The 27,985-nt window shown below is 43.6% G+C and overlaps 1 protein-coding gene and 1 long non-coding RNA gene across 2 annotated transcripts; one reads left to right on the forward strand and one right to left on the reverse strand.

Moving 5' to 3' along the window:
* TPRA1 (transmembrane protein adipocyte associated 1) lies at window positions 1-24,973 on the forward strand. Its single transcript, XM_080995463.1, has 11 exons — window positions 1-637; window positions 8,327-8,529; window positions 8,649-8,781; window positions 12,156-12,242; window positions 13,688-13,760; window positions 14,935-15,014; window positions 16,029-16,139; window positions 16,355-16,415; window positions 17,355-17,457; window positions 19,548-19,628; window positions 21,769-24,973. The coding sequence occupies exons 2-11, from the start codon at window positions 8,339-8,341 to the stop codon at window positions 22,001-22,003; spliced, it is 1,155 nt and encodes a 384-aa protein (XP_080851589.1). The 5' UTR covers window positions 1-637; window positions 8,327-8,338; the 3' UTR covers window positions 22,004-24,973.
* LOC308471469 lies at window positions 22,127-27,953 on the reverse strand. The gene is made up of 2 exons (XR_013982978.1): window positions 27,172-27,953; window positions 22,127-27,122 (listed from the first exon to the last, which is right to left on the reverse strand). It is a non-coding gene; the product is annotated as an uncharacterized lncRNA (long non-coding RNA).
* Between the last annotated feature and the right edge of the window lie 32 nt (window positions 27,954-27,985).

Consider the following 27,985-nt stretch of genomic DNA (forward strand, 5'->3'; position numbering starts at 1 on the left):
CCCACCCCGCGCCTCCTCGCTGCTTAGCTGTCAAGCACTATGCTCCTTTAAGACCTTTCGCGTCCTGCCCTCTGCCCCCGCCCCTCCGCTTTGCTCATTGGCTCCTTCGGCCCTTTTGTTTCGCTTTTGAGCACTGCTTCTTTACTTAGGCGCTTCGCGATTGGCTGAAGGCCATGAGGCTTAGGGAACGACGCTCAATTCTCCCCCGCGAAGTGACGGCCGAAGAGTTTATTTGCCTTTTCCTCTCCCGCAGGGAACTGTTCGCCTTCGCCCCTTCGGCTGGAAGAGGCTGCTAAATCCGGGCGGGCTGCAAGGCTCCCCGCGACGCCGCAGAGCGCGGGGAAGTGACGGGTTTGGCGTTTTGCGGCTGTAGCTTCGCACGGTGCGCTAGCGACGTCCCCCCCCCCCGCCGCCCGCCCTCTACACGCAGGCAGCCTCCTCCCCTTTTTTGGACCTGGAACAGGATCTCGGTGGCTTCGGGGACTGTCGGGCCGAAGTCCCGGGAATGAGCCACCGGCGCGAGGGAAAGCGGGAGAGGCCTCCTCCTCTTCTTCCCTCTGCCAGCGGGCGGGTGTAACCAGGAGGCGGCGGGCAGCGAGCGGCTGGAGAGAAGGGGGAAGAGAAGGAGACAGAGAAGGTAGGAGGAATCTCCCCCACCGCCTTCCGAAGAGCATCCCCGGTGGTCCCATATGGGAGAGTGGGGATCACCCGGGCACGGTTATTAGTGATGGCCAGGCTCCATTGGCGCGAGTCTCCAGTTGCTGTCCTCCTGGCACTGCAAAGCGAAACATCGCGGCTCCTTTTTCTGCTGCCCCGTTTTAAGATGCCGTGTCTTCCCCTCCCCTCGATCTAGTAGCCACCATTCCCTGGCACGCAGTCCCACTTCTGTGTCAAATGTGGGATCCTTAAATGCATCCTCCTCCTCCCCCCTTTCCCAAACTAATGGGATGGGCAGATGTTTGTTTGCCTCTTAAAACATTAAGTCGCAGGATCGTTCTTCAGGATTCAGCTCTCCTCTTCCTCCTTTCTCTGAATACTGTAGTTTCCCCTGTCGTTGGTTTTGATCTATATGGTAGTTTCCTTTTCCTAATGGTATCGGGGTGCGCGCGTGCTCTCTTTCCTTAAAGAGGGCGACGGCACGGAGGGTTTGTTTCCACCACTCAGCCCAAGGCCCCTTTGCTGTCAGGCGTGGGCCTCGGACATAAAGGGGAAGGCTGCCGCTTCCAGCATCCTCCGAGCTTGTTTGCTTGGTGCCTATTCCCTGTTAGAAAACTCCTATCGCCCTCTGTGACTACTGACTACTCAACTGTTTTATAACTGGTAACTTCTGGTAGCTTGTGTGTATAGTAAATCCTGATTGTTCACTTCATGGGTTTTCTGTTAACGGCTTCTTGTATAAACACCTAATAATCAAGTGTTAACAATATAACCACTGAGCAGCTTGCCTGTGTATTTCGGAAGTGAGCCTTTTGGAAAGTTCAGTGGTGTATGAGTGCATGCAGAGCATGTCTTTAAATAAGGGAGATAGAGACACCGTTGTTAGCATGATGATTTATGATGATAAAGACTGTGTGGTTAAAATCTATAAGTAAACCAGCATAATGATGTGCAGTTCAGACCTCTGACATTGCAAGGACTGTCAGTCACAGATCCAAAGTTGCCCTTAGCTTTTGAACCGATGTGTTCCTACTTTCAACTCCTGCTGCATATTGGTATCATTGTATCTGTGGCTGAAATGACACACTTTTTCTCTCGCATGTGTGCACATACGCATTTCCTCCCCTCTTCCTGTTTCTTGGGACACAGTCTTCATTTTCCAAGGTAATGAGTGCTTTCTGGGCCTTTTCTTATTGGCTCTGTACTAGACACAGGACCTTATATGATTTAACCAAGACTGAATTTGTAGCTAAGGTTGGGTTATGAAGTGTGCAGAGGCGATTTGAGAGACTGAACCGAAATTGACCCAAGACATGTTGCTTCCTGAAGAACAGGATGATGTGATGAAGATCATTAAAATTTATATAATGCACTTTGTCAAAGACCACAGGGAAGTTTTCAGCACAGAATATAAAAAAGAATGCATAGCATAATATCCATGCAAAAAATGTAAACGGCTATATAAATACAATTCATAATAATAAGCAATGCATAGTAATCATACGCAGTAGTATATAATACGGAATGAACATAATTAATATCTACCAAGCAGCAATGTCAAATTATGCACAGTGTCATCCCAAGCAATAAATTCCACAACTCAACCTCTGTAAAATAAAGAACTTTATTACCTGCTTATCTTGGGTGTAACCGTACAACATAATACCCCACTTTCTACATTCCAGTGTACTGACAGTTGAATTGTACTCCAAAATTGTTGATGTAACAACATCCTGCTGTACACCTGAGGCCTGCAGCCTAGCTCAGAGCGTCAGGGTAGGCTGCATAGTGCGCACAGCTATGTCCTCCAAATGCTTTGCTACTGTTCCCTGTCCCCAAGCATTTGCCATCCGAAATGGCTGTCTCACTCTGACCCCATTTGCACTATACAATTAACACAATATCATACCACTTTAAACAGTCAGTGCTTAAGTTCCAAAGAATCCTTGGAATTGTAGTTAAGGGTGCCAAGAGTGGTTAGGAGAACACTTCCCTTCACAGAGCTATAATTCTCAGAGTTCCATAGGAAGAGGAATTGACTGCTAAACTACTCTGATAATTGTAGTTCTGTGAGGAAAATAGTTGTCTCCTAACAACTCTCAGCACTCTTAACAAACTACAGCTCCCAGGATTATTATTTTTTGCAAGGGGGGTGGGGAGCCATGCCTGCTTAAAGTGGTAGGGTACAGGGCCTCTAATGGCAGAGTCAACTCTGACCTGTCCAGACCAAATGTTGTTACCCTGACTGGTTTAAAGCTCGCTTCCTGGTGTCCTGTGTGACAAGAAGTTCAGTGATAATGACACCTCTGTTAGAGAGAGAGAGCTCGTAACATGACATATGCCATGATTATGTTGTTGACTGCGAGTGTTTCATGGTGCTGGTTTCATTGTAATCAAGCTAAAGGTATTCGTAATTATTAAGGCAAATCCTCTAAGCAAGTTATTGCTCAAGAGGGTGCTTGGCATGTGTCTCTTGGAGGAGATAAAGCTGAGGCTTTAAGGCATGACAAGTTGTTTGCCAACACGTAGCATATGTGACAAGCTTGAGAGCTATGCACGCTGCATTTTACTTTGTGGATTTTGCAGCTGGAGAATGTGACCTGGTATATTCAGAATGAGTTTTTGCAAAAGCCGCACATAATGTTGGTGCCTGCCTGATTTCCCTGACAGACAATAGAATATGCACACTGATCCAGTTCTTAAATGCATATACTTTGAAATAAGTACCCTGTTGGCTCAGCTAGAATTGTGTTCTGACTGAGCAAGTGTGCTTACAATCAGTCTTAAAGTGCCTAAATGCTACAGTACTACTAAAATGGTATATCAAAATTCCCAAAGGCTACAATCCTAAAAGCATGTATTATGGATCCCAATATGTCTTCTGAGTACTGTGTATGTTCATATTATCAACAGCTGAATTAGATCCCTTGACTTCTAGTTTTGTGTTGTTTACAAAAAAAGAAAGAAAAAGCTTAAGACTTTCAGCGGCCTAACAGCTTACACTACTACCTTTTCATACATATATTTGCTGTCCCTGTATGTGCTTGGGAGGGCAATGTAGTACAGGAGTTACTGGGCTAAGAGAAGATATGAAGTGAGTCCAGTTAAAGGTCACTGTCATGGTAATGTTGGGGTGGGAAGATGAAACATACTGCTTGTCCATTGCTGCTTCTTTTTACAGCCCATAAAATCTTGCCCCAAATTTAAGGTTCTAGTGGCATAAATGAACTGAACAGATGTTTTATTGTAGTGCCGTTGAAAACCCTACTCTCACAAGCTTGTCCTTGGGTAAAATGAGAAAGTAAATATGAGAGGGTGGGGCAAGAATGTCTTGGCTGGATAAAAGGCCTCCCCCCCCCTCTCTCTATATATATATCTGGAGAGTGCTGATAAGTTAGTGAAAAATGCGGTCTCTTAAAACAAAGAATTGTTGTGTTTCTCAGAATAAGTTTTTCAGTCCAGGAAACTGAACTCTGTTAACTCTGTAATTTAAATTACTCCAACCATGGAAGTATAGAGAATGAAATATTTCCCAGCATTCCAAGACTCAAATTCTAATAGACTCTGCAAGGATTAGATTAGCTTTTGAATATTTTGTAAACTCTTTAGGATCCAGTTTTTGTCAGATGGTGGATATGGAATCTGATTTGTGGGCCGGGGCTTAGCTGTGGAGCATGTGAAGTACAATTGTGACAACGGTACTGAGCATGTGCAGAGTGCTGTGTTTTGACAAGCGGTTACAGCTCGTTTTTTGAAATATACAGCATCTATGAACTGAGATGGGATAAGAGTTTATAGAGCAGATTAGATTAATTTCAACTAGGCTTGAGTTCAGGTTCCTGCATTCCTGGAAGCTAGCTGTGGAAGCTCTCATTTGTTTTGATTAAAGTGCATGTGTCATTTATAGGGCAAAGGATATAATGGATGCGTAGAATAAAGGAGATACCTTGGAAATACTGCTGAAGGATGTATGCAGGGAACCCAAGCAACTTGTTGATCTAGGTGTGTTTACGGTATAATACCTTTCATTAGGATCAACCAAAACATCAAAAAGCTCTAAGCTAGCTTTCAAATTTTATAGAACTTCATTCAAGCCTTGATTTTTAATTTTTTTTAAGAAAAATGGTTGACAGGGAGGAGAGAGAAATTAACGTTGTTGGTAGAAGCCTAGCCTGCAATATGTGACACCCTTTAACAATAAAATCCCATATACATAATTAGGTCCTATTGAGTTCAACAGGGATTGAGGAAGTATTTTGCAGATTTATTACATGATGCCTAGTGCAAAAGGTCATAGTTTGCAACAGATATGCAGTACTAGTCTTGGACAGAGAAGCAATTCTCTCCCTGTATCTCTTTATAAAAAAACATACAAGCCAGCATTCTAGTTCAGCCTTCTGCAACCTGGTATCTTCCAGATGTTTGGGGCTATAACTCCCACTAGTCCAGCCAACATAGGCAATTGTCAGGGTTGATGGGAGTTCTGGAGGGTCCCAGGATGAGAGGGCTATTATAATCTGTATTTATTGATGCCAGGAGGTTGTACCCTGCTTTCCAGCAGCCTCCCAGGCTGCCTTATAAGGAGTCAATTTTACCATAAAAACAAATGTACAAACATTAGAGTCTAGCTCTAATTGAAATTAACACGTGCCACATGCATAATCACTGTATTTCATATAGATGTAACTGAAAAACATAGTTAAAACTTACTCCTTTTGTTTCTGATTTTCAACTCCAGTGTTTCTTTTCACTCTAAAAAACAAGCTTGCATGTGCTGTTTGGTCCTACATGGCTTATTGTTATAATGTGCTTGAGGAGTGTCCTTCAGTCTTTGTCCCTACAAGGGCTGCGGTGTGAACTCCAGACACAGGACAAAGTTTATTTGTCTAAAGGAGCCGATTGCAAGAGGAGTGGTTCTCTTGGGTAAGGCTTCTGTGTGTTTGTTCAGCCAGAGATGCTGTATTCTACCACAGCTGTATCTGCTCAAGGCTTGGCTTTTCCCTTCACTTACAGCACAGTCTTGAGCACATACAAGTTGCCTTATACTAGGTAGCCCAGTATGAACACACATATCTAGATTTAATAAGCTCAGATATGCACGAGACTTGGTGCTTGTGCAATTCTTCTTTGTGCACCTCTTTTCTTATTGGTGCATTGTGAGAGGTCAGGAAGTCTCAAATTGACCATAGTTTCCTGTTTTGTCCAAACCAGGGAACTGGCCCCTACATTTGAAACAAGCCAGGATCAATAAGACACACACATGCACACACAGTGCTTATTTCTGGGGGTATGCAGGGGTACGCATACCCCTAAACATTTTGTGAATCTAAGTTTGGCCTCATGGAGGGGCAGTATTTCAATACGAGTAGGAAAATGAGAGTACCCCTAAACATATTTTTAGGGGGTAGGGAAGCTCTCTCTCTGTGTGTGTACTACACACACACACACACACACACACACACATCCATATGGAAAACAATAGTCACTGCACATGCCACAAAGCTGTGATATTTATGTCTTAACTAAGGGTGCTGTGTCAGGCCACTGGCCCACCTAGCTCAGTGTTGTCGTTGACACCAGGTTGGCTGATGGGAGTTGTAGTCCAAAACACTGACATGAGGTTGGCGAACACTGATTTGCAGTGGTTCTCCAGGCAGAAATATTTCCCTGCGCTAACTGGAGATGTTGGGGACTGAACCGGGGACAGTCAGCATGCCAAGCATGTGCTCTATCCCTGAGCTACAGCCCTTTCTATGTAGAAAAAAAAATTAGTGTTACATGTGCCTATAGGTTTAAGTGTGGCCTACACATTGTCTAGCAGTATGTTAAATATTTACAGCCTGGAAAGAGCACCAGTTGTGGTCAGTCGATTATGTGAGGTAATGATTGGCCATTGTTTAGGTTACTTCCTACCAAGATTTTGAATGGGAGCCTTTTTCCCCTTCATAATTTAAAAGAGGACGGATATAATTATACACTTTAAGTAAAATACTATCACTTCTGGGCAAAGGAAATGTATTTTCCCATTAATGAATGAAATATATTTAAATTCGCATGACATCTGTAAAGGCATAATCATTATTTTTGGTGCTTTATTAAAACGGATAAAACTTGTCTTAAGAATACACAAGCAATGTGTTGTTTATTAGAAAACATTGTGCAAATGTTTTCTGTCTTAAAGAGAGAGTGCACTATTATACACAATAATTATTTAGTACTATGTAAACTTTATTTTACTTTGGCTTTTCTAATAATGTGCATGTTGGGTCTTACAACTATGGATTGAAACACCTCCCCTCCCCTCACCCCACCCCCTTTTTAGTAGTAGGAGTGGAGGCCCCAAAAGTGCCCTGCTGGCAAACACTTTTACCACAGATGTCAGTCCTTTTGCCTTCCTCTCTTTTGTCTAGTTTGCCAATATGGGTGACCAGGAAACATTCCTTAGGAGGGTGAATTAGGTCTTTTGGCCTCCAGTCACTGAATTCTCATGTAAATTTATATTGACACATGTTGTTTAAAGTCTTTTGGTTTCTATGCTTTGAATGCATTGAAACACTTTAAAAGGCTTTGCTCCGAAGGCATGGGTGGAGAACCTTTGGTCCTCAGGATGATGCTGAACTACGGTTTTCATCATCCTTGGCTGTTGACCATGCTGAAGCACACAGCTCCTGAAGCAAATCTAGAGCACCTGCTTCAGAGCTGTCTGGTGGTGACTTTATTTTGGCAGGAGATGGGGAGATAATTAGCTATTAAGCTAAAAAACCCCTGAAGGCATTTCCGATGCTACTTGGCTGCATTCTAGCACTGTGGGCCTTCAACAAATGCATTCTGTGGTGGCTTTATAGAGCATTCTTGGTGACAAATTTTTAGAGCCTAGAAAGCCAGAACTTCACGTGTAATAGATGAGCGGCATGATAATATGTTCTAACTTGTGGTGTGTCATGTTTTGCAGAAGTGATAATTGGGTGTACACAGGGAGAAAACCCTGGCCAACACACCTAGAAGCTTCCAGTAAAACTCTGATAACCTTCTATGCATGCAGAAGGTCCCAGGTTCCACTTTCTGCCAGTGTAGGAAATTCTGAGCTAGCTGGACCCATAGATGGACTTTATATAAGCAAGTTTCTCATATGTTTCTACCTTCCTAACTATTTAGTACTGTGTGCTTATAATGGGAAATGATCAGCTGAAAGTTTTTTGTCGTAATAAAAGAACTAATAAAAGCAGAGGAGGCAGCCTTCCTCAGCATCTGAAGTTTCTGAATACACTTCCAATGGTAGGGCCACATAGAATGCTTTGTAATAGTCTGTCCCAAGAGGTTACGGGTCTGGGTGATAACTTTGAGGCTCTTGGCCTCCATTTGTGTGTGTAAAGTACTTGGTGTTGCTGCTACTTCCTACTTGAGCAGCTAAGGACAAAGCTAAATCTAAAATAAAGCCAAACTGCAAACTTGATTTACTACAGGAAAAGGAGCACAATTAGGTAATAAATGGTGCCTTCTCCCCTAGTTTCTGGGACCCAAAATGAGGATTTACTTCAATAATAGAGTATTGGAATAGGCAAGAGGCATTCTAGGTGTGAGTTTCCTCATGAAGAGTGCCCTTTTGATGTGTGTGTATCTATTTCCTAATGATGATGCTGCCCTTTTCTCTCACTTTCTTTCCCCCCAGAGCTGTGGCAGGATGTCTTCTATAGTGACACCTCTAGTGAGGTTCTCTACATACGACAATGCCACCTATCCACCTTCTACCACATTAGTGGCGGCGTTGGATAATGTAACTTCTGCACCCCTGACAACTGCACGGGCTGACGTCAACATTACTGTGCCACACAAGTGCTTGTTGTTGTTGTATGAAGACATTGGGACATCCAGGTGAGATGCTGTTTTGTGTAGGTGTGTGTGGCTTTTGTTCTCCTTCCTCTTCCTCTTCTCCTCCTTCCTCCACTTCCTGCATTTTAAAAACTGTTTTATCTTTTGTGCCTTATTTCTAGGGTCCGTTACTGGGACCTTCTGCTGCTGGTTCCCAATGTGCTTTTCTTTGCGTTTCTCCTCTGGAAGCTGCCCTCTGCCAAGGCCAAAATCCATGCCACCTCCAGTCCCATCTTCACCACCTTTTACATACTGGTGAGTACAGGTCATTCTGTTTTAGTTTTTTTAAAAGCAGGCCAGTGGGAAATTGGCCCACGTGGTCCTGCCTCCCTTAAGCTCAAGAACCTAGCGGCATGTTCACTAATGACACCCCGGGGGAAATCTGTGCATCAGGGGTGCTTCCACAATACAAGCACCTCTCTCCATTTAAACTGCATCACTGTGTTTTAGAATCAGGCATGTGTTCAAATGAATCCTCTCCTTAGGGTGGAGTGAGGGGTAGTTGCTGCTTCTGTCTCTGCTGCCGCTAAAGTCCGCCCTCCTTCCCAACAGCTTAGCCCACCCTGAGCCACTCATTGACAGCAGTCCGAGCCCACCCCCAACCCCCAATGCAACAGTTGTCCACAGAAATGTATTTGAAAGAGGATTAGAGACAAAGTTAAAGGAAGGGTTCTAGGTCAGGATCTAGCAGTGGTTAGACTTTTTTCTTAAAAAAAAAAAATCATTTACTTGTGCAATTTCATTGTATTTTCATAATTACTTCGTTTGGGGGCGGGGCAGACTTGAAGCCATTTATAAACAATAGTTGTAAGGAGTTCTGAAAAAGATGTGTGAGGAGAAGAGTGTCTCCTTATCCCTTAAGTCAGCTGATTATCAGTATATTTGTGGAGATTGCCTCCTCCAGCCTAGTGTGTGTGTGCATTGTGGGTGGTTGTTGTTGTTTTTATAAATAAAAACCTCTGCTTGTTTTTTAAATCTCCGCTGTGCTGTCATTTGCACCCACTTCCACTTTCATTGCCTCTTCTCAGTTACTGCATGAGCAAAAGGGCTTCTTCTGAAAGGAGTGAGGAAGGAAGGGAATTGTTCCCAGGAGGCGGAGGATTGTGGCAGCAGCCCTGGGCAGCACATGGTGGTGCCATGATTTCTGCCAATGGGTGACTCAGCCTGGGCTGACTCTCAGGCTGGGAGCAGGAGATGGGTGCAGAGTGCAGCCAATGCCGGCAATAGAGGAAGTTGGACGTTGTGGGGTTGTTGTTGTTTTTTTCTAAAAAAGATGTTATGTCCTGTGCAGGCTTTCTTGTGTATTGCATTGTCAGATGTATGACTGTCTGTTGCGCAGAAGTCATTGGTATAGCCTCAGTGCAGGGAGTTCCTGGCTCTCCAGAAACAAGTTTTTCCCCTTGAGGCCGAGGCGGCTGACATGAACAAGCCGAGCGAGGTTGGTGGATGAGGTCTTCGGGGACGTCACAGCTGTGAACTTGACAGACTCCAAATGAAGCCTGATATGCTCCCAGACCATGCCCAGCACCAGTGGCAGATGTTTGAGTCTGCTGTAAGAGCCCTTTCTCCTGCAGAGAGTCATTGCTCTCAAGAAGCTCTTTGCTTTAGCCAAACGGTGACATTGGTTTCTCAGGCGTACAGTCTATCATCCCATGCATGGGTTTGGCCCTTCTAGTGCCCATGTGAATGTTGCCCTGGTCTCATTTATAACTACAGGCAACAAGCATTTCCCATGGGGATTACGTTCCTGACCCCTGTGTGTGTCGGCAGAGCGAGCATAACCCTGCCCCATTCCACCCCTGCCCCACCCCCTTTTCCAGCCCCTTCTGGGTTGCGGTGATGTTCGTGATCGTGCACATATTGAAAGCGTGTACAGTGGTCATTGCTTTTACAGAAACCCATTCCCTTCCCCTGAGGGCTGAAATGTTTGAAGCAGCAGGGGATAAAATCTTTCTGCCTGCAGTGTAACAAGTCCTACAATGTTAGGCTGAGGTGTGCATGTGCATCTTACATTTGAGGCCTTCCACTATGCAAATAGCAATTCTGGATGCATTGCGTTCCACAGGGCACGCTTGAGGGAATAATGTAATGAATCAATGTTTGTTTTTTGTTCTGTTGTAAGTGGCGGCTCCTGCCATATTGGGGTTGGTGCAAAGTGCAGTGGCAATAGCACTGCTTAGTTCCCAAGCACGTTAATAATATTTATGAAGGCAGGAAAGAAACTGGTTATTTCAGGAGCTTTATCATGGAGAGGAAGTAGATATATTTTACAGATGCAGCATAGGAGGGTGGTAACAGGATGCACAGGGAACTGTCCCAGAGGGCTGCTACAATGCAGGACATCCACAAACAAATACAGTACTGCAAATGCTCATTCACTTTTCTCGACAGGCTAAGAGGATATCTGCAAGGTGGTGCTAAAACCTGGTTCAGTCTTGCTGAAATCATTGTGTAGTGTTGTTGAGTGTGGCATCTGAAGTCCTGTTTACTCCGGCCTTCTGGTCCCGGTCTTCTTACAGCATCTGTCAGTGGGATTAATATATGTCAGCTGTATAGAGCCCAGCATGTAGCAGATTAGAATATGTGTGACCTCTGGAAAAGGGAGACAATGAATATTTGTGTTCTTAATATCAGTCATAAGGAGGCTTCTGAATATGGCACACTTCAAACAAAACAAAAATCAATAGTTCCTGAAGGGGCTGAAGTGTTGTTGCTAAATGAAGTTTAGCGTTTCAAAAGGCAAGTTTTGTGGCCAGTAGTGGTAGGGTTGTAGCAATGTACATTGCATGTAGCACTGAGCTGAACAAATGCTGGCAAAAATTACTGTAGCTCCTTGTAGGTCATTTATTTTAAACAAAATATGCTAAAGATAGGGAATTCAACTCTGCTTCATTTGAGGTAGGATAACCAGTTAGTGTATTGACATGTTTTGCATCTTTTCCAGCTAGAACTGGAAACTGTGTACAGTATCCCTAATGTTCCTGTGCCAAGGATTTTGAAAGACTTTATATTTCAGAATCTTCTGAGCTGATTTCCTGCCTTAAGCATTTTTTACTGTGTTCCCCACCCCCACCCCCTTGCTGCCGCTGCTTCAGCAAATGAATTGTGGAGTCTTTCCCAGATCTGAGGCTCCTTAATTGATATCCTGTGGTGTTGGCTGCCTGTTTATTTAAAATTCTACGTGCACCAGGCAGGCACCAATAGAATATGAAGTGATTATGATACTAAAATCAGAGAATGGAGGAGCTAATAAGGATCAATATTTCAAGCCTTGAAAACCTTTAGTCCAGATGTTGCCAGACTTCCAACTCACATCACCCCTGATTACTGGCTGTGCAGTAACATCTGGAGGGCCTCAGGTTCCCCATTTCTGAGGTGGGTCTTGCATGGCAAATTCTGTAGCATTTCTTTGCTGAGGTGACCTGGCTGAAGTTTCTTGTTCCTTCTCTGCCTTAAAAAGAGGGAAAACTATTTCCCCCTCTTTTTCTTCTGTTCCTCTGTAACTCATCCTGTTACAAAAACAAAATAAAATGTTAAAGGGGGACCTTGTTGATTGGTCTCCCATCCCTGAAGCCCATCATGCATTTTCTCTTCTGCCTTAACTTGTAACAATTGCCATTGTCTTCTAGGTGTTTGTGGTAGCTGTGGTTGGGATTGCTCGAGCAGTTGTCTCCATGACAGTCAGCGCTTCCACTGCCGCTACGGTTACTGACAAGGTGAGTTTGATACCAGAGGCGATGGTGGCTTAGGCCCCTTCTTCACCTTTTCTGGGGCAGGAATGCAAAAAGATTTGAGCTCCATTTAGTCATCAGCTACAATAATGTGTGGAATTCATTGTACCGCTAACTGGGGTACGTGTGCATGGAACAAGGTCTGCTTGTGCAACCCCCTGGACTCCTCCCCATATTTTGGGGTTTTGTGGTAGATCAGCACGGGTTTCTGATGCCCCAGTTGTTCAACAATAGCAACAAGGAAAAGGCTTCTTCTATCTCTCCCCTCCTCACCCCCAAACTTAGGCTGCTCAACAAAGAAATCTTGAGGAGAAAACCAGAAGTGGAGTTTTGGGTGGAAGGACTGTGAGCTCAGTTCAGTCCCTGAGAACAAAATCTTGGACCAAGCATGTGCTCAGAGACATCCTCTTCCTTCATTCTAAATGTACCTTGGCTGCTTCCTCCCCACCCTCACCTGAACCACTATTTTGCACCTGGCTGTCTGGTAGATTGGAGGGTGTGGTTCCCTTTTAACTCTTTGAACAGTATTGACTTTTGGCCCTGCCATCCTCCCATGCTTTGCTTGGCTCAATGCTAAATTCCTTTCTAGTCTCTAATCCTACTCAAACAAATGTTTTTATTGTCTAATTGTTTTTCAGTTTTGCATTTCTTTCTTTTTTGCAAGCCGTATTTGGTTGCATTTACATCGAGACAGCCAGTCTCAGGATTTGTATAAAACAATGTGGCTCTTCATTTAGGCAAATGAAGAACAGCAGAGTCAATCGCCAAAAGAATGATGGCCCTTAACTAGATGTTTTGATGCCAAGATGAGTATTTGCTGTTGACAAGTAACTTGAGGCCTATCTCCCATGGTGCTTTCTTATGCCAGGGGATTGTGCTGTGCACCTGGTTGCAAGGAGACATTACCTGTGCCACTTAAGTACACCTTATGCATCTGGGTTAGATTTGGTGTCCAAAAGAGCACTAAGCATTTGGACCAATCAGAACACTTGAGATAGGCTTTGCCAAGGGTCAATATTGACAAACGGGGGGCAGACAGTAGTTGTAATCTACAGCTCTTTAAGCCAGCATGGTTTTGGAGTGAGGTCAATTGGGCTCTGGATTGGAACAACAGAGGAAACAAGATGATTGGAACGGAATTGAAGGATGAAACCCCCTGCGATGAAGTAACAAGATAGTTGAGATTTTGTGCACAATGCCAAACGAACAAACAGTTGTGTAAGACTCGTAGCCTGAGATGCAACTAATTCTGTAAATTCAAGTGAGCACCCTGCATTAGCCAGTGAGGGAGATGTCAGGATGGTATTTTTTATTTTATTTTCATGGATGGAAGGAACGATGGGAGGAAAACCTTTGGGCAAGCTTCTCTTTTAGGACCTATTCCGTTTGCTCCTTGATCTTGATTTTGTGGCATGTACTGTCTTCTCTAGATCCTGTGGGAAATCACAAGATTCTTCCTTCTGGCTATTGAGCTGAGCATGGTGATTCTGGGCCTTGCATTTGGTAAGGATTCCTCCTTAGCGTTGCTTGGTGCACTTAACCTTTTTCCTTGACAAGACCATTGGAGCGTGGTGAATGTGCCCTGCTCTCGGTAGAAAAGAGCAAATCTTACCAAGCACAAATAGGACTTCAGCCAGATACATGTAATGCTCGTGCTGGAGGCGAAAGCTTGCATTTGTTGTAGGCCCCTTATTTACACCCTCCATCTGCTTTCACTGTGTACGCAGTAGGATACTTTTGTCTGAGTGAAGAAAGGAAGCTTGATACATTAATAATAATAATAATAATAATAATAATAATAATAATAATTAATAATGGCATTTCCAACCCACTTTCCAGTGTTAAAGGTGCAGTTGTTACCCATTTGTTGCATAGGATTCAGTTGCATTTCCTCAAGGCAGCCTTTCTGTGATGGAGGTATCTCATTTTCCCAGCACCCATGAAGCAGGTGCTTGTAAGCATCTATTCAATAATAGCTCTCACCAGTGGACACAACTCCTCTGTATTTTTGTGTGCATGTGTCCCATTTCATGACTTTTAAAACAAACAAATCTATTAAATAATTCAGTGAATTCTCCTCCACTGTATTTTATTCTACTAAAATCCTACCCTTCCTTCATGATGCTCTCATAGTCCTCCCTGGATATACTGAGAATCTTCTGCATGCAAAGCTGCCACTGTTTCTCAGACTGGGACTATTTCTTTCTTTAAGCTTCCCAGCCCACCTTCCTACGGTGCAGCATATTTTAAGTGGTTTCTAGTTCTCAGGACAAGAGTTTTACTCTCAACTGCAACCTCAGTCGAGAGGTTTTGCCTTTCTCTTAAAAGAAATTTGGCTTTGTTAGTCTGTCGCAACTTGGACAGGAATGGCATTAGGCAGGACCTCGAACATAGGCGAGACCCCTATATGAGGTCTTGAGTCAGTGCATCAGATTTTCAACCAAGATGTCTGGTCTGACATCAATAATCTCAGGTTACTGACAGCAGAATCTTAGATGCGCATGGCCTGTTGCATGATGGGTCTTTTATGCTGGTTAACTCCTAACGGCATTCCCGAGCATGCATAGGTTGGTCAGGAGCAGGCAAGTATATTTCTAGCCTTTAGTCACCTGACAGAAGACCAGCCATTTTCACTTGTCAAAGAAATGACCCCTGGTATGTTTCCCACCCCATTCAGGTCGTTTGGAGAGCAAATCCAGTGTTAAGCGGGTATTGGCTATCACCACGGTGCTGTCATTGGCCTACTCTGTCACCCAGGTAAGTGTTGGTGAAACAGGACAGTTGCACAGAGTAAGGCAAATTCAATTCAACTGTTTCCTCCTGAACTGAAAGCAGCTGCTCCTCAAGAGGTTCTGAGTTACTTTTAACAGCTCAGTGTAGTAACTCACTCTGAACAGTGCAGCATTTGTTTAAGCGTGTTCTCCTTTTCTATAGTGGTAGCATTATGCCTTCTTTTGGTTTGGGAAGCCCCAGTATTAAACAGGGACATCATTGTCCACTCTTCAGGCATCTTCTTAAAAAAATCAGATGCAGTGAACTTATAGGTACTGCATGTGAGTTTTGTTATGTATTTATTTACACTTCGGATGGTTTTAATCCTGCTCTTCAGGCAAAAAAGGCTCCTAGAGCAGCTTGTGAAGACAGTCCCTTCCCTCAGACTTACAATCTGAAAAGGCACAACACAAAAGGAAAATGGGTTGGGAGGGATGAGGAAATAAGCAAACTCAAGTACAAGTTCTTAGTTACAAGTTCTTATAATAGTCATTTGAGGTAGAAAAACTCAAGGAAAGGAGGCACCAAAGGTTGCTGATCTCTCAGCTATGCCTTTGGACATAACGGGCTGCTGTTGGAAGTGTAGTGCATTGGGATATGGGAGGAACCATGTAGATCAGGAGGGTAGTTGGCAGAAGTTTTAGGTCAGGTATTAAGCATGTGGGGAGGGATAGGGATAGCACCAGTAGGTTGGCAGGAGGCCGGGAGAGGAGGAAAGGTGCCATTTTTTTGTAACCTGCCTCCACTCTCAGGCTCAGAGCTAAATCCCGAGACCATCTGGCACATCTTTCCTCCTGCACTTAGGGCAATTTGTTATCCTCTGCTAAATCACAGTTTATGGACTGGATAGGGGATCTTGTTGTGTAACGATGGAAAGGGCTGGTTTCCAAGTGAGACCGAGTGCCTTTTCCTCAGCTTCTCATGCAGGAAACAAAGGCACCATTGTAAGCAGTTCATACCCTGATGACCCTCTTGCACTGTTCCTCACCAATCTTTCAGGGAACTCTAGAGATCAGTTATCCTGATGCCAGGCTCTCTGCAGAAGACTTCAATATCTATGGTCATGGAGGAAGGCACTTTTGGCTTGCAAGCTCCTGTTTCTTCTTTCTGGTAAGTGTGATAAATATCCGTCTTGCTTGATCTGAATACCGTGAGTTTAAAACACTGGCGGTTCTTCCTTGATGATTTTCCATTCTCTTCATTTCAATGTGCTTCCTGGCATCTTCTAAACACAGCAACAAAAGCCAGGATTGTTACTATTTTCCACCACCTGCCCTCAGCAACCTCTGGCCCTATAACTCACCTGCTGCTTTCTTCCTTAACAGGTTTATTCAATGGTGGTGATGCTTCCCAAAACTCCCTTGAAAGATCGTATTTCCCTGCCTTGTAAGTGACTCGCCTCTCCCTTTCAAACTAATACAATTTTCTCACAGGCATTAAAAGCCAAGCCACTTGGAATATTCCAGATAGACAAAAGAAAGTCCTTCTTCGCATAGTTAAGCTGTGGAATTCATTCCCACAAAGAGGTAGCAATTGATGGCCAACAGCCAATTGCCCCTGAGAGGGCAGCAAGTGCAACTCCTCTCTCCCTATTCAGAGGCATGCTGCCTCCAAGAGTGGATCTGCAACGTAGCCATAGCCTGACATAGCCATGGATAGCCATATCCTCCATGAATTTGTCCAGTCCCCTTTTCAAAGTCATCCAGGTTGGTGACCCTCTCTATGTATAGTGGGAGTGAATTCAACAGCTTATGACTGGGGTGGGGAAACTCATGCCTAGGGGCCAAATGTGGCCCTCCAGGCTTCTCTCTCTGGCCCTCAGGATTCTTCTCTGGCCACGCCCACCCTCCAAGCACACCTTTCACCAGCCCTGCTTTGCACCTCCTTGTTTTTGCCTGGTTGGAATGTGCCCTTGAATTCTGATAATGCCTGTATAGGAGACAGAGGGACGTGTGACGGTGTGTCTAGAAACTGGCCTATGGGAGATTTACCGTACATTAGTTGCTTTTTCCTCTAGTTCCGCCTGCACCTGGAAAGTTGTGCAGAAGGAAATTTGGCCCTCAGCCTGGAAAAGGTTCCCCACCCCTGTAAGAGGCACCTGTTAGGAAGAAGGGAGAGTGGAGGGTTTGCTTAAGTTACATAACGGCTAGGTGGAAGGCCATCGCTGGAGACTGTTCTGCAATAAGTAGCTCTCGAGCATCTTTCTTCTCCCTGTAATACTGTTTTTTTCCGGGTCTCCAAAGTGGCTTTTCCACCAAATGGTTTGTAGTGTAGGAAGTACCTGTGATTACATTTGACCCCAGTGTCTTTGCCTCTCTTTTTCAGCAAGGAAGAGTTTCTACATCTATGCTGGGATTCTTGCTGTGCTGAACCTGGTGCAGGGCATTGGTAGTGGTCTGCTCTGTGCGGGTATCATAGAAGGACTATGGTACGTATCCCTGTGGCTGGATAGCTCTGCTCAACTTCTTCCTGGTGCTGTCACCGAGTCCTTTGAGAAGGAAGCACAAAGAGCTTCCAACGCATTTGGACCAAAGCAAACTTGCTAAGGGGTACTGCTGTTGACGGCTGCTGAATTTGCAGCTCCACTGCACCCATCATGCTGTGTTTCCATCCATTATACCACATCTGCCTCCAGATGCCTTTCTGGATATTCCACCTGAGACTGGTGATCTCATTACTCCTTGAGAAATACAGACTCAGTGCCTATCTCCTGACATTTCCCCTCTCCAGTGGGGAAGGCAGCAGGGAGGGGATGCATTCTGCTTAGCGAATTGGGAATGGTTGTTCTGGTCCAACTCTTAGTCCTTATTGCCTGCATCTCTTTCCCTGCTTTTGATCCTTTTCTTTTTAAAGGAGTCAGTAGGACACAGTTGCTCAGAGTAGCATTCTGCTTGGCGAAGCTGGGCCTTCTACTCCAGGGAGGAACAGCTTTTGGGGTGGGGTAGGGAACTGCTTTTCTTGGTGGGAGTCACCACTGGTGGTGAGTACATTCTAACTTTCCCTGTTCCCTTTTGAGAATGATAACTATGGGTCCTTGTATAGAAGGAAGTTCTGTCAACCTTGGTGCCTTCCCACCAAGGGACACAGCTGCATGGGTTATAAATGCCATTGGACAGTAAAGCAGCTGGAAGAGAAGAGGTGTGCAGAGACCAAGGAAAGAAGTGCAAATGGACGGAGTGTCCTGTCTGCCATCCTTTGGACCAGGCATAGGCAAACTCCGCCCCCCACCCGATGTTTGGGACTGCAATTCCCATCATTCCTGACCACTGGTCCTGTTAGCTAGGGATGATGGGAGTTGTAGTCCCAAACATCTGGAGGGCTGGAGTTTGCCTTTCCCTTCTTTGGACCCCCTGGGATGTTCACCAGTCCAAACCTGCTGTAGCTGGGAACCGGGTGTGTGAAGAGCAGCTGAATGGGGATACAGATGTGGGCAGCTTGAGGAAGCTTAATTCATTGGTGCTAAGGCTGGGCAGAAAAAAGCAGGTTTTCAGGGGAAAGTACTTCCCAGGGGGTCCAAAGGATGGAAAGAAAAAAAGGCTCATAAAAGGGCAGAAAGAAAAAGCACTCAGACACGATGCCTTAAAGCACAGACCTGTGCTGAGAAACACAGTGCAAAAGGAAGTCTGGATGAGCCCCTGGAGTGAGAGACTAAGGTGTTGTTAGCAGGTTCCAGGAACCCTCTTTGTTGTGAGATTTTGGGGATGGTCTGTGAGTTTGTTTGGGCCCTGGGTGAGAACCAGGGAGGATGGGGGGAGTCCTGGGTAAGAGCCAGTAGACTGAGAGGTGTGGAGTGAGGATATGTGTCAGAATGAGAAGGAACGTATCTATATATGCTTATTAGTAAGTCTGCATTAATGATTTTATTCTGCATTTTTGTAACATTTGTTTTTAGTTTTCTGTACACTGCTTAGAGTGATTATTCAGTGTATTTGTGTGAATCTAATGCACCATTGAATCTAACGTGCACCTCAATTTTAAAAATGAAACCAACAAATTATTTGCTGGCGCCATCAAATCTAGTGCGCATCAAATCTAATTTTCGCAATGTAATTTGGCCAAGAAAGGTCTGCGTTACATTCTAGTAAATATAGATACAGTCGTACCTTGGTTGTCGAATGCCTTGGTACTCGTCTGTTTTGGCTCCCAAACGCCGCAGACCCTGAATTGAGTGTTTTCGTTTGCAAACGTTTTTTGGAAGCCGAATATCCAACGCGGCTTCCACGGCTTCCAATTGAGTGCAGGAAGCTCCTGCAGCCAATCGGAAACCGCTCCTTGGTCGTTGAACATTTTCAGAAGTTGAACAGACTTCTGGAATGGATTCCATTCGACAACCAAGGTACGACTGTATATATTAAGCAGTGTAGAAAATGTATTAATAATTATTATATAATTATATTTATTATATAATACATATTATTAGTATATAATAATGATGATAAGAAACTGTAGTCCAAAAACATCTGAATTGGCCAGGAACAGATTCCAAATGACTTGTGTCTTTCTCTTCTGTCTTGACAGCTGTGTCGATGCCACCACCTTCCTCTATTTCAGCTTCTTTGCTCCACTCATTTATGTGGCGTTCCTGAAAAGTTTCTTTGGGTGAGCATCCAAGGTTGTGGCCTGCAGCACAGTCCCAGGGCATTTTACAACAACAATAATAAGAAAAAGTTTTAAGATAGACAAGAGCAACAATTCTATAACAGCAGATTGAGACTATTTAAGTTAAGAAGTGTGAGAAAACAAAAGGGCCTGGCGTTGAAAGAACATCAATATAAGTGCTAGGCGGGCCTCCCTATGGAGAGCATTTCAGAGCTTTAAATCATGTAGGCGTTGCAAGCAAAGGTCACTTGAAGCACAATACTTGCCTCCCACTGGGATATTAATGCAATTATTTTATAGCAAAACAAACATCAGCCTTTAAATAAACAGTAAGTAACCACAACAAAAATGCCCAGGGTGACCTTCAGGATTAATAACATAATTAAAATAGAAGTAAAACGGCAGCAAAAGTATAAAATGGTATAAAGTGCGACGAGGCAGTAGGCTGGTTCTCCTCACATCTAGGCCGGAAAGACTCAGAAGTGGGTGGTCTCAGGTGAGGCCTACAAAGAGGCTAACTCTTCCACACATTCTCTCTGTGTGCTTCGTTATGATTTGTTTGTTTTTTTAAATCAATTCAGTGACTCTTGTTCTTCCATCTGTGAAATGAAGATGGTATTTGACTTCATCACAGGGATTCAGGAAGATTAGACTCCTAATATCTGCGCAAAGCCTCATTAAATTCTGAGCTACTGTTAGAGTTTTTTTCTGGATTAGTGACAAAATGATTAATGTGAAATGCTGTGGAGGCCAAGCTTGTATTAGGTAGATAGGTCCCCCCCACCTTTTAATGCTCTTGAGTTTTAAGAAGGGGCTTAAATACATTGCCCAGCAGTTGAGCAAAGCGTGTAAACCAGCCTTCCTGAACCTATTGCCATCCAGATGTTATTGGACTACAGTTCCCATCTTCCCTGACCATGCTGACGGGGTTGTAGTTCAAAACATCTGAACGGCACCAGGTTGGGGGAGGCTGGCCTAAATTTGCAGCTCAGGAATTGCATTCCTTTTGAGTAACCACTTCCCTTTTTACTGTTCTGACTACGTAATTTTTTCAGCTTTGAGTGCCACCGTGTGGCCATGCAGTGGAAATACCCATTCTAATTGAGGAACAGTTGCTGCAATTAATTCAGATGGATTTCAACCGTAATTGTGAGGAACTAGCCACCTCACATTTTATATTTGATATAAAAGCAGCAAAGCTATAACAAGCAGTAAACAAATAGTCTCCCAAATGCCAATATCAAATTGTGCATGCTCAAAAATGACTTGGTTTATTTCTAACTTCCTTCATCACTGATTCCAAATGGAACTGACCGTGTGTGTGTGTGTGTGTGTGTGTGTAGATATATACGCAGTGCTTTTTTCTGGGGGAGATGCAGGGGTACGCATACCCCTAAACATTTTGTGAATCTTTGTACTTTTGTCCATTTACTATATTTATTTCCCCCGATTTGAACTATAAAATGGTGATTTTCTTGAGTCAAAATGAGAGTACCCCTAAACATTTTTTAAAGAAAAAAGCACTGTATATATGAGAGACATAATGAATGAGACACACACACACACACACACACACACACACAAGCCCCCATACCTACCTTCCACACCTCCTAAAACCATTTAGGTGTCATGGCTAATTTTTGAACACAGTGGCTCTTGCTGTTCTTACTTGCCCTGCTTTTCTTCTTTTGAGTCCCATCATTGTGAATGAAGCAAAGCAAAAGGTTGGGTCTTAATCCACAGAGTCTTCAATCCAAGGTCAGGCAGTGCAGAATAGGGTAAGAGAACAAAGGGAAGAGGTAAAGGCCAATCATAGACAAACATGACAGTATATCTTGGGCTACGTTTAGTTCCGGTTTCCTCCAGATGATCACGGCCTGAACAGCCTGAACTAAAAGAACAGCCATGTTCTGAATTGAACCTTCTTTACTGGGAAATGGGATGGAGGGCGTTGTGCTTGGAGCAAAGCATCTCCTGTGCACACAGGTGGTTTCAGGTGGCTGACATGGAATGCCAGTCCCTGCAGACAGTACTGAGCTACACGGACCAGTGTTCTGACTCGGTATCAGGCAGCTTCCCGTGTTTCAAGAAAGTAACTCTTTTGAAAAAAAATTCCCCTTGTCTCTTTAATAATTTCCAGGTCCGAGCCAAAGATCCTCTTCTCCTACAAATGCCAGGTGGATGAGCCCGAGGACGTTGATGTGCACCTCCCGCATGCCTATGGTGTGGCCAAGAAAGAAGGCCTGGATTCCAGCTTTTACTCCAGCACTCAGATCGACACTGCAGCGTACTTGGATGACATTGCTTCCATGCCTTACCACGTGGGCAGCATCAACAGCATTGACAGTGACCGCTGGAAAGCCATCAATTCCTAAAGACGATCCTTTGGAAAGATGGGTCTCTCTTGCAGCCTTGCAGCTCCATCACCAGTTCCCCTTTTGGGGCGCTTCAGTGTGTCGCCTTCTCTTTCCTTCAAGTTTTTTTTCCTTTTTTTTAAAAAAAAAATTAAATCTTGAACGGAGCATAAAAATCAGTCTTCCCAGGACAATAGCTCTTACCTTTGTAGGAGAACAAACCAGATCAGTTTCTAAATGCTGAATCTTTGCGTCCTTGAGCGTTCCATGTGCACATGGTTGGACATGACTGCAACATTTTCTTGGTGATAAGCCACACATGCAGCTAGGAAGCCTTGGCTGCTCTTGTATAGCATTATATATAGATAGCTATATAATACATTTTTTGCATTCTATTTTTATTTTATGTTTTGGCTTCCGAGAACTAGAGGAACTAGAGGAAGGTGGGACTGCTCCCCACGCCTTCAACAGCTGCAGTTTGGTGGGAATTGTAGGGTGAGAGAACTCCACAGGCTTCCTGATAGAAAGAACACTTAAGAATGAACTGCTAAATGTTTCCAGAATTCTTCGCAGGGAATCTGGGAGCAAGTGTGCGCTTGTGTGTGTGTGTGTTTGCGTGTGTGCATTGTAATATATATATATATATATGCTGACTTTCGAAGAAGAGGGCAGGAAAGTAGGCAGCTGGGAAATGCTTTGGTGGAACTTGTTGCTGTGCAACTAAACTACTGTGACTGGCTGAGAAGGAGCTGTGAGTTACATACACTGTATATGGTCTGAGTTTTTAGAATGAAAACTTAGCCAAGCAAAGAGCTTATAGAATGAGGATCTGCTTATGTGATAGTAGCAGAACTCCAGAGTAAATGGGTCCTGAGGAGCAGTGGAGGAGGTGTGTTGAGAACTGTGGTTCAAATGGGCAGTTCCAAAAAACTGGTCCATGGGATAGGACAAGGCAGAAGATGAATGGGAAATGATCTGGTAGTCTGTGTGTGAGAAATTGTGAGTGATGCTTGGGATGGCACCAAAGTGGAAAACAGGGTTGGATGTCCAGTGTGAAGGAGGGCTGTTGGATTCTGTGCCTTGCGATTCAAGCTCTGTCCAGTATACCTTTAAGACCAGGTGATACTTCCTTGAACTTAGCATGAGGTTCATTCATCTCTTCTGCACTGAAGAGAATGTCATGCCGAAGACATAGCTGGCTATTCCCCTGACAGCGGTGGTAGTAGCTGATCTTCAGGGTCTTCCGAGATCAGTGAAAGAGGTTTATCCCAGGCATAGGCACACTTGGCCCTCCAGATGTTTTGGGACTACAACTCCTATCATCCCTGACCACTGGTCCTGTTAGCTAGGGATGATGGGAGTTGTAGTCCTAAAACATCTGGTGGGCTGAGTTTGCCTATGCCTGGATTATTCATCATTAGGAATAGTGAGGGTGTTCTTTGCAGGAGGCAGACCCATTCTAATGCAAGAAGTTGGCTTCACCTTGTAAGACAAAATGGGAGAATTGGAAAACGATAAAAACTGCTTTTGAAGCACACACATTTTGTGTGCATAGCTTAAATTGGAATCAATGTTTTCTCATTTTCATGCTTTTATTACTAAATGCAAAAATGGGGACACTTACCCTTGTGCAAAATGCTGGAACATTTGCTTGAACAGAGGTTGATCCAGGAGGCAAATGTAGTTACAGTCAATAAAATCCCAAATTCTAAGGCTGAGAAAGCAAGAACACCTGAAAAATGAGGTTTCTTTACTTTCATTTGCTGCTACCATTTTGGGATTAATTTTAGCACCCAATGTGCAAGGTGCAGATGATCAAGGCATTTAAGCACACATCCTTGGAGGAAAGTTGCTTTGGAATTAATAGGACATGCTTTCAAGTAAACCTCTCTAGAATGGAGGTGCAAGCAGGAAAAATGACTCGGCTTTCTTCTTGTTGATAAAACATCCCTTCCTCCTCATGGCTTGAAACTTGCGCTGTTTGTGATTTTTCTGCTGCCGAGCCACATCAGGATTTAAAAGGCAACAAGATCCTTGACTTCACTTTTAAGACTTTCAAAACTACTTTTAAAGAAATACATGTTTAATTATATCTCTGTTTTGGATGAGTTGTGAATGCAGATCAAGAATTGTTGTGGTAGAGACCTGCACTTTGCCTTTAGTTTTTGTCTACCGCCCAGGTTAGCCTTTTCTGAGTGTTGTTTGAATTTGATGACACAATCATTCATTCAGACTTGCTGCTGTTAGCTGCATAGACATCTCACCATGGAGGTAACAAATGTACTGTGTAGTTTAGGCTTCCGTAATGCTTATGGCGCTAGTCATACCCCAACATACAATGCCCCAAATTCGACAAAGAGGCAGTCGTGGGAGCTGTGATGTGACCTTAATGTTATCCAATCTGTCGAAATAACATGCTTGGGTGGTGCTGTAGCTTCTTTGCTTTCTGTGAAAGGCGAGAAAGGCAATCCCAATTGGCTGCAGGGCAAATGCTGGCGAAGATGTCATATAAGATGTCATACAATTAATGCTGCCCTCCCCCCCCCCCCAAAAAAAAATTTACTCAGCTGGAATTATAGATGCTGTCTAATGATGGTTAAATACTGCTAACCAGCCAAAGTAGGGACCCTTGGAAATGAACATGTCTTGTAATTTCCATGGATCCCCTACAGTTTCGTTTAAAAATTGTGCTGTACACCTAGTCCATCAAATTAAAAAAACACCTGAACATGGGCTCCTTTGATGATGTGAATCAGGATGAGGCTGTATTGGAGTTACTGTGTTTACTGTATTAGCTATCTATATCAAATGCTGGCCAGTCAGTGAGCTGTGATCAGATCTTCCATGACAGAATGGTCCCTGCCCCCTTTTCACTGACATTTTAAGCACCTCCTCTGTACAACCCGCATTGTACTTTGCTGCTGAGGAGTATCTGCACTAAGTGAAGGAACTGCCTCCTTACAAGCCTTGTGATCTATATGTGTGTGTATATATATATATATATATATATATATATGCCTCCCTTTTGAGCACACAGTATTGTCCATGAGCAGACAAATGTTTGTGTGTCCCTGGGTACACACGGCATGAACCATGTGATGTTGGAACAGAGATTAAAAATAGAGTAATGTATATTTTTGTCTGTAAAATAAATGAACTTTGACATAAATTAAGGTATCCTTTCTCTCACGATAGAGGCTGTGTATATGTGTTCTTACATTTTTGCACTATTTGTTTTCTCCAGAGTTAAAGAAGAACCTGATCAATAACAAAATGCTCAGATTCTGAGGGAAAGCAAAGAACTGTTGTGTTTTTTCCTTTATCTGGCTAGGTCTTAGAAGAGCAGAAGTGATAAGGATCCCCCCCCCCCCGCAAGTAGTTCAGCATAACTGAGGTAGCAGTCTTACACCCACTTACCTTACTTCTGAGTAGGCAGGTATAGGATTTTGCTGTTAAGTCACCTGATTTAAGTTGTTGACTTTGAAGGATGATTTGTAAGGAAGTAAATTTTATAAATATTATAATTATTAATAAAGTTATGGAACCTCCTTTATTTGTAGCTCCAAGATGTATCTTGGCTTTTTTTTTTTTTTGTAGCCTTCAGGTTTGCTCTTTGTTGCTATCCTATGACTATTGGAATAAAACAGTGTTGCCACTGCCATTTACTGAGATAGAACCCATTGATTTGACTATTACCGTACCCCCATAAATCACATGAATTACATTTGCTGAGTGTGAAATTCAGTGGCAGGTCAGAGCAAATGCCAGTCTTCGGAGGTTTTTATCAGGAATGGTATCCAAGCTCTCAGCAGGTTGCTGTGATGACATTACATCATCCAGAAACAATGCATTAATCGGGGCTTGGTGTAAATTGGGGGTCCACAGTCCCACTTGTCACACTCATAGCCAGTATTCTGCCCTTCCATCCCCTCTTGCAAGCCTGGCAAGCTGCAAGTGTCCTAGCGATAAGAAGAAGAAGAGTTTGGATTTGATATCCCGCTTTATCACTACCATAAGGAGTCTCAAAGCGGCTAACAATCTCCTTTCCCTTCCTCCCCCACAACAAGCACTCTGTGAGGTGAGTGGGGCTGAGAGACTTCAGAGAAGTGTGACTAGCCCAAGGTCACCCAGCAGCCGCATGTGGAGGAGCGGGGAAGCGAACCCGGTTCACCAGATTACGAGTCCACTGCTCTTAACCACTACACCACACTGGCTAAGGTTAGGACTTGTTTTCATGCTGTGCTTCTGAAGCACATGGAGCACCATAGAACCCGCAGCACAATCCCAGGAATTATCTCTGCCCTGCACCATGTTTGGAGCTGGAAAAAAGTATTGTGCTTTTTGGAGGTGCCCATTGAGTGGGGGCCCCGAATCAAGTTTTGAGTTGCCTAAGTGCTTCTCAGGCAATTTGGGGAAAATTGAACTGGGAGGTGATCTGAACTACTTGGTAGATTATTTGGTGGAATAAATCAAGGTGAATTTTTTGAGATATGATTCGGGGTAATGAATTCAGACACCTGAAGAGGGGCACTGAACTGATTTGAAACAAGATCTGTTGGAAAATTAGCTGGGCACTGCTGAATTGAAAAGGAACTGATTAGGGAAAGGATACAAATTAAAGAATTTATCAAAGGTGATTTAGATGGGAAATTAGTTGGCTTGCTGCTTTGGACATATTCTAAATCCGTAGCTATACATCTAAATAAACTCATTTAAATCTGTTGTGATATGCCCATGCCCCCGATTTTTTAAGCTCCTGGCAGCACCACTCAGGTGTTCCATTATATATGATACAACAGAACAGTCTTTTATTATGGGAGAAATTTATATTTAAAAAATGTACGATTGACCAAAAGGACAGGATTTTTTCCCATTTCATGTAGGGATAATTACTAGGCAGCAACAATCAATATCTGCTTTTGGAAAGTTCTGGGCTCAAAGTCCCAAATCCAAAGTTTTGCTTTAGGCTTGACCTAAACCAGGATTTCCCAAACCTGGGTCTCCAGCTGTTTTTGGACTACAACTCCTATCATCCGTCATGGATGATGGGAATTGCAGTCTGAAGATAGCTGGAGACCCAAGCTTGGGAAATCCTGAGCTAAACCAAAAGGATACCTTGATTTCACCCGCATGCTTTGAACTGCTGCCTCCACCGAGAAGGAGACCCTGTTTAGCAAGCTGCTGCATACTGAGTCAGACCATTGGTACATTGAGCTCAGTATTATATTGTCCACATTGATTAGCAGCAACTTCTCAGGGTTTCAGGAAGGGGACATTCCCAGTCCTACTCAAAGTTGCCTGGAATCAAACACGGGATCTCTATGAAATGAGTTTTGAAATTCCCTTCAGTCTCAAAAACAGTTTGCCATGAGGCATTGAGGGTTTGTTTGAGGGGAGGAGGGAAATCCTAAACCCTTGCTGAGTAAATACTCCTTTGGCTTGTCTTCAAGTTAGTAATTTGCTTTGTGACTCTGCATTTGTACGGAGGGATTGAAAGACGGAGAGAAATTAATTTCACAAGGACTCCCTTGCCTGCAAGCAGATATAATTCTTTACTGCTAAAGGCGTGTGAAGTGTGCTTCTAGGTAGTATAAAGACCTTAATTAGCTGCAAACCGGATGTGTTTTAATTTTTCTAGCAACCAGCCGGCAAGCTTCCTTGTTCTGAAAACACAGCATTCATTTTTATGTGGAAACATGATTTAAACCTGTCATTTAAACTGGGCTTTTCTCTTGCTGATTTAAATCAATGTGCCCTGGGTGGAATGGATAGCCTTTTAAAATGTTGAATTCAAATAATTCTATTTTATTATGCTTTTCGTGTTTAATAAACACTGGAGGATTTCTTTATTGTGGTTGCTATGGTAATGCATGCCAAAGTCCCTTTACAGGTTTTTTTTTAAAAACTTCCTAAGCCTACAATTAGCTGTTTCATGTTTTTAAATAGATAACAACTGTTCTATTATTTTGTATTGGCATTGGCCCGCCTTCATCACAAAATATT

This window comes from Podarcis pityusensis (genome assembly GCF_964106645.2).
Source record: "Podarcis pityusensis genome assembly, chromosome: 2".
Taxonomy (NCBI): Eukaryota; Metazoa; Chordata; class Lepidosauria; order Squamata; family Lacertidae; genus Podarcis; species Podarcis pityusensis.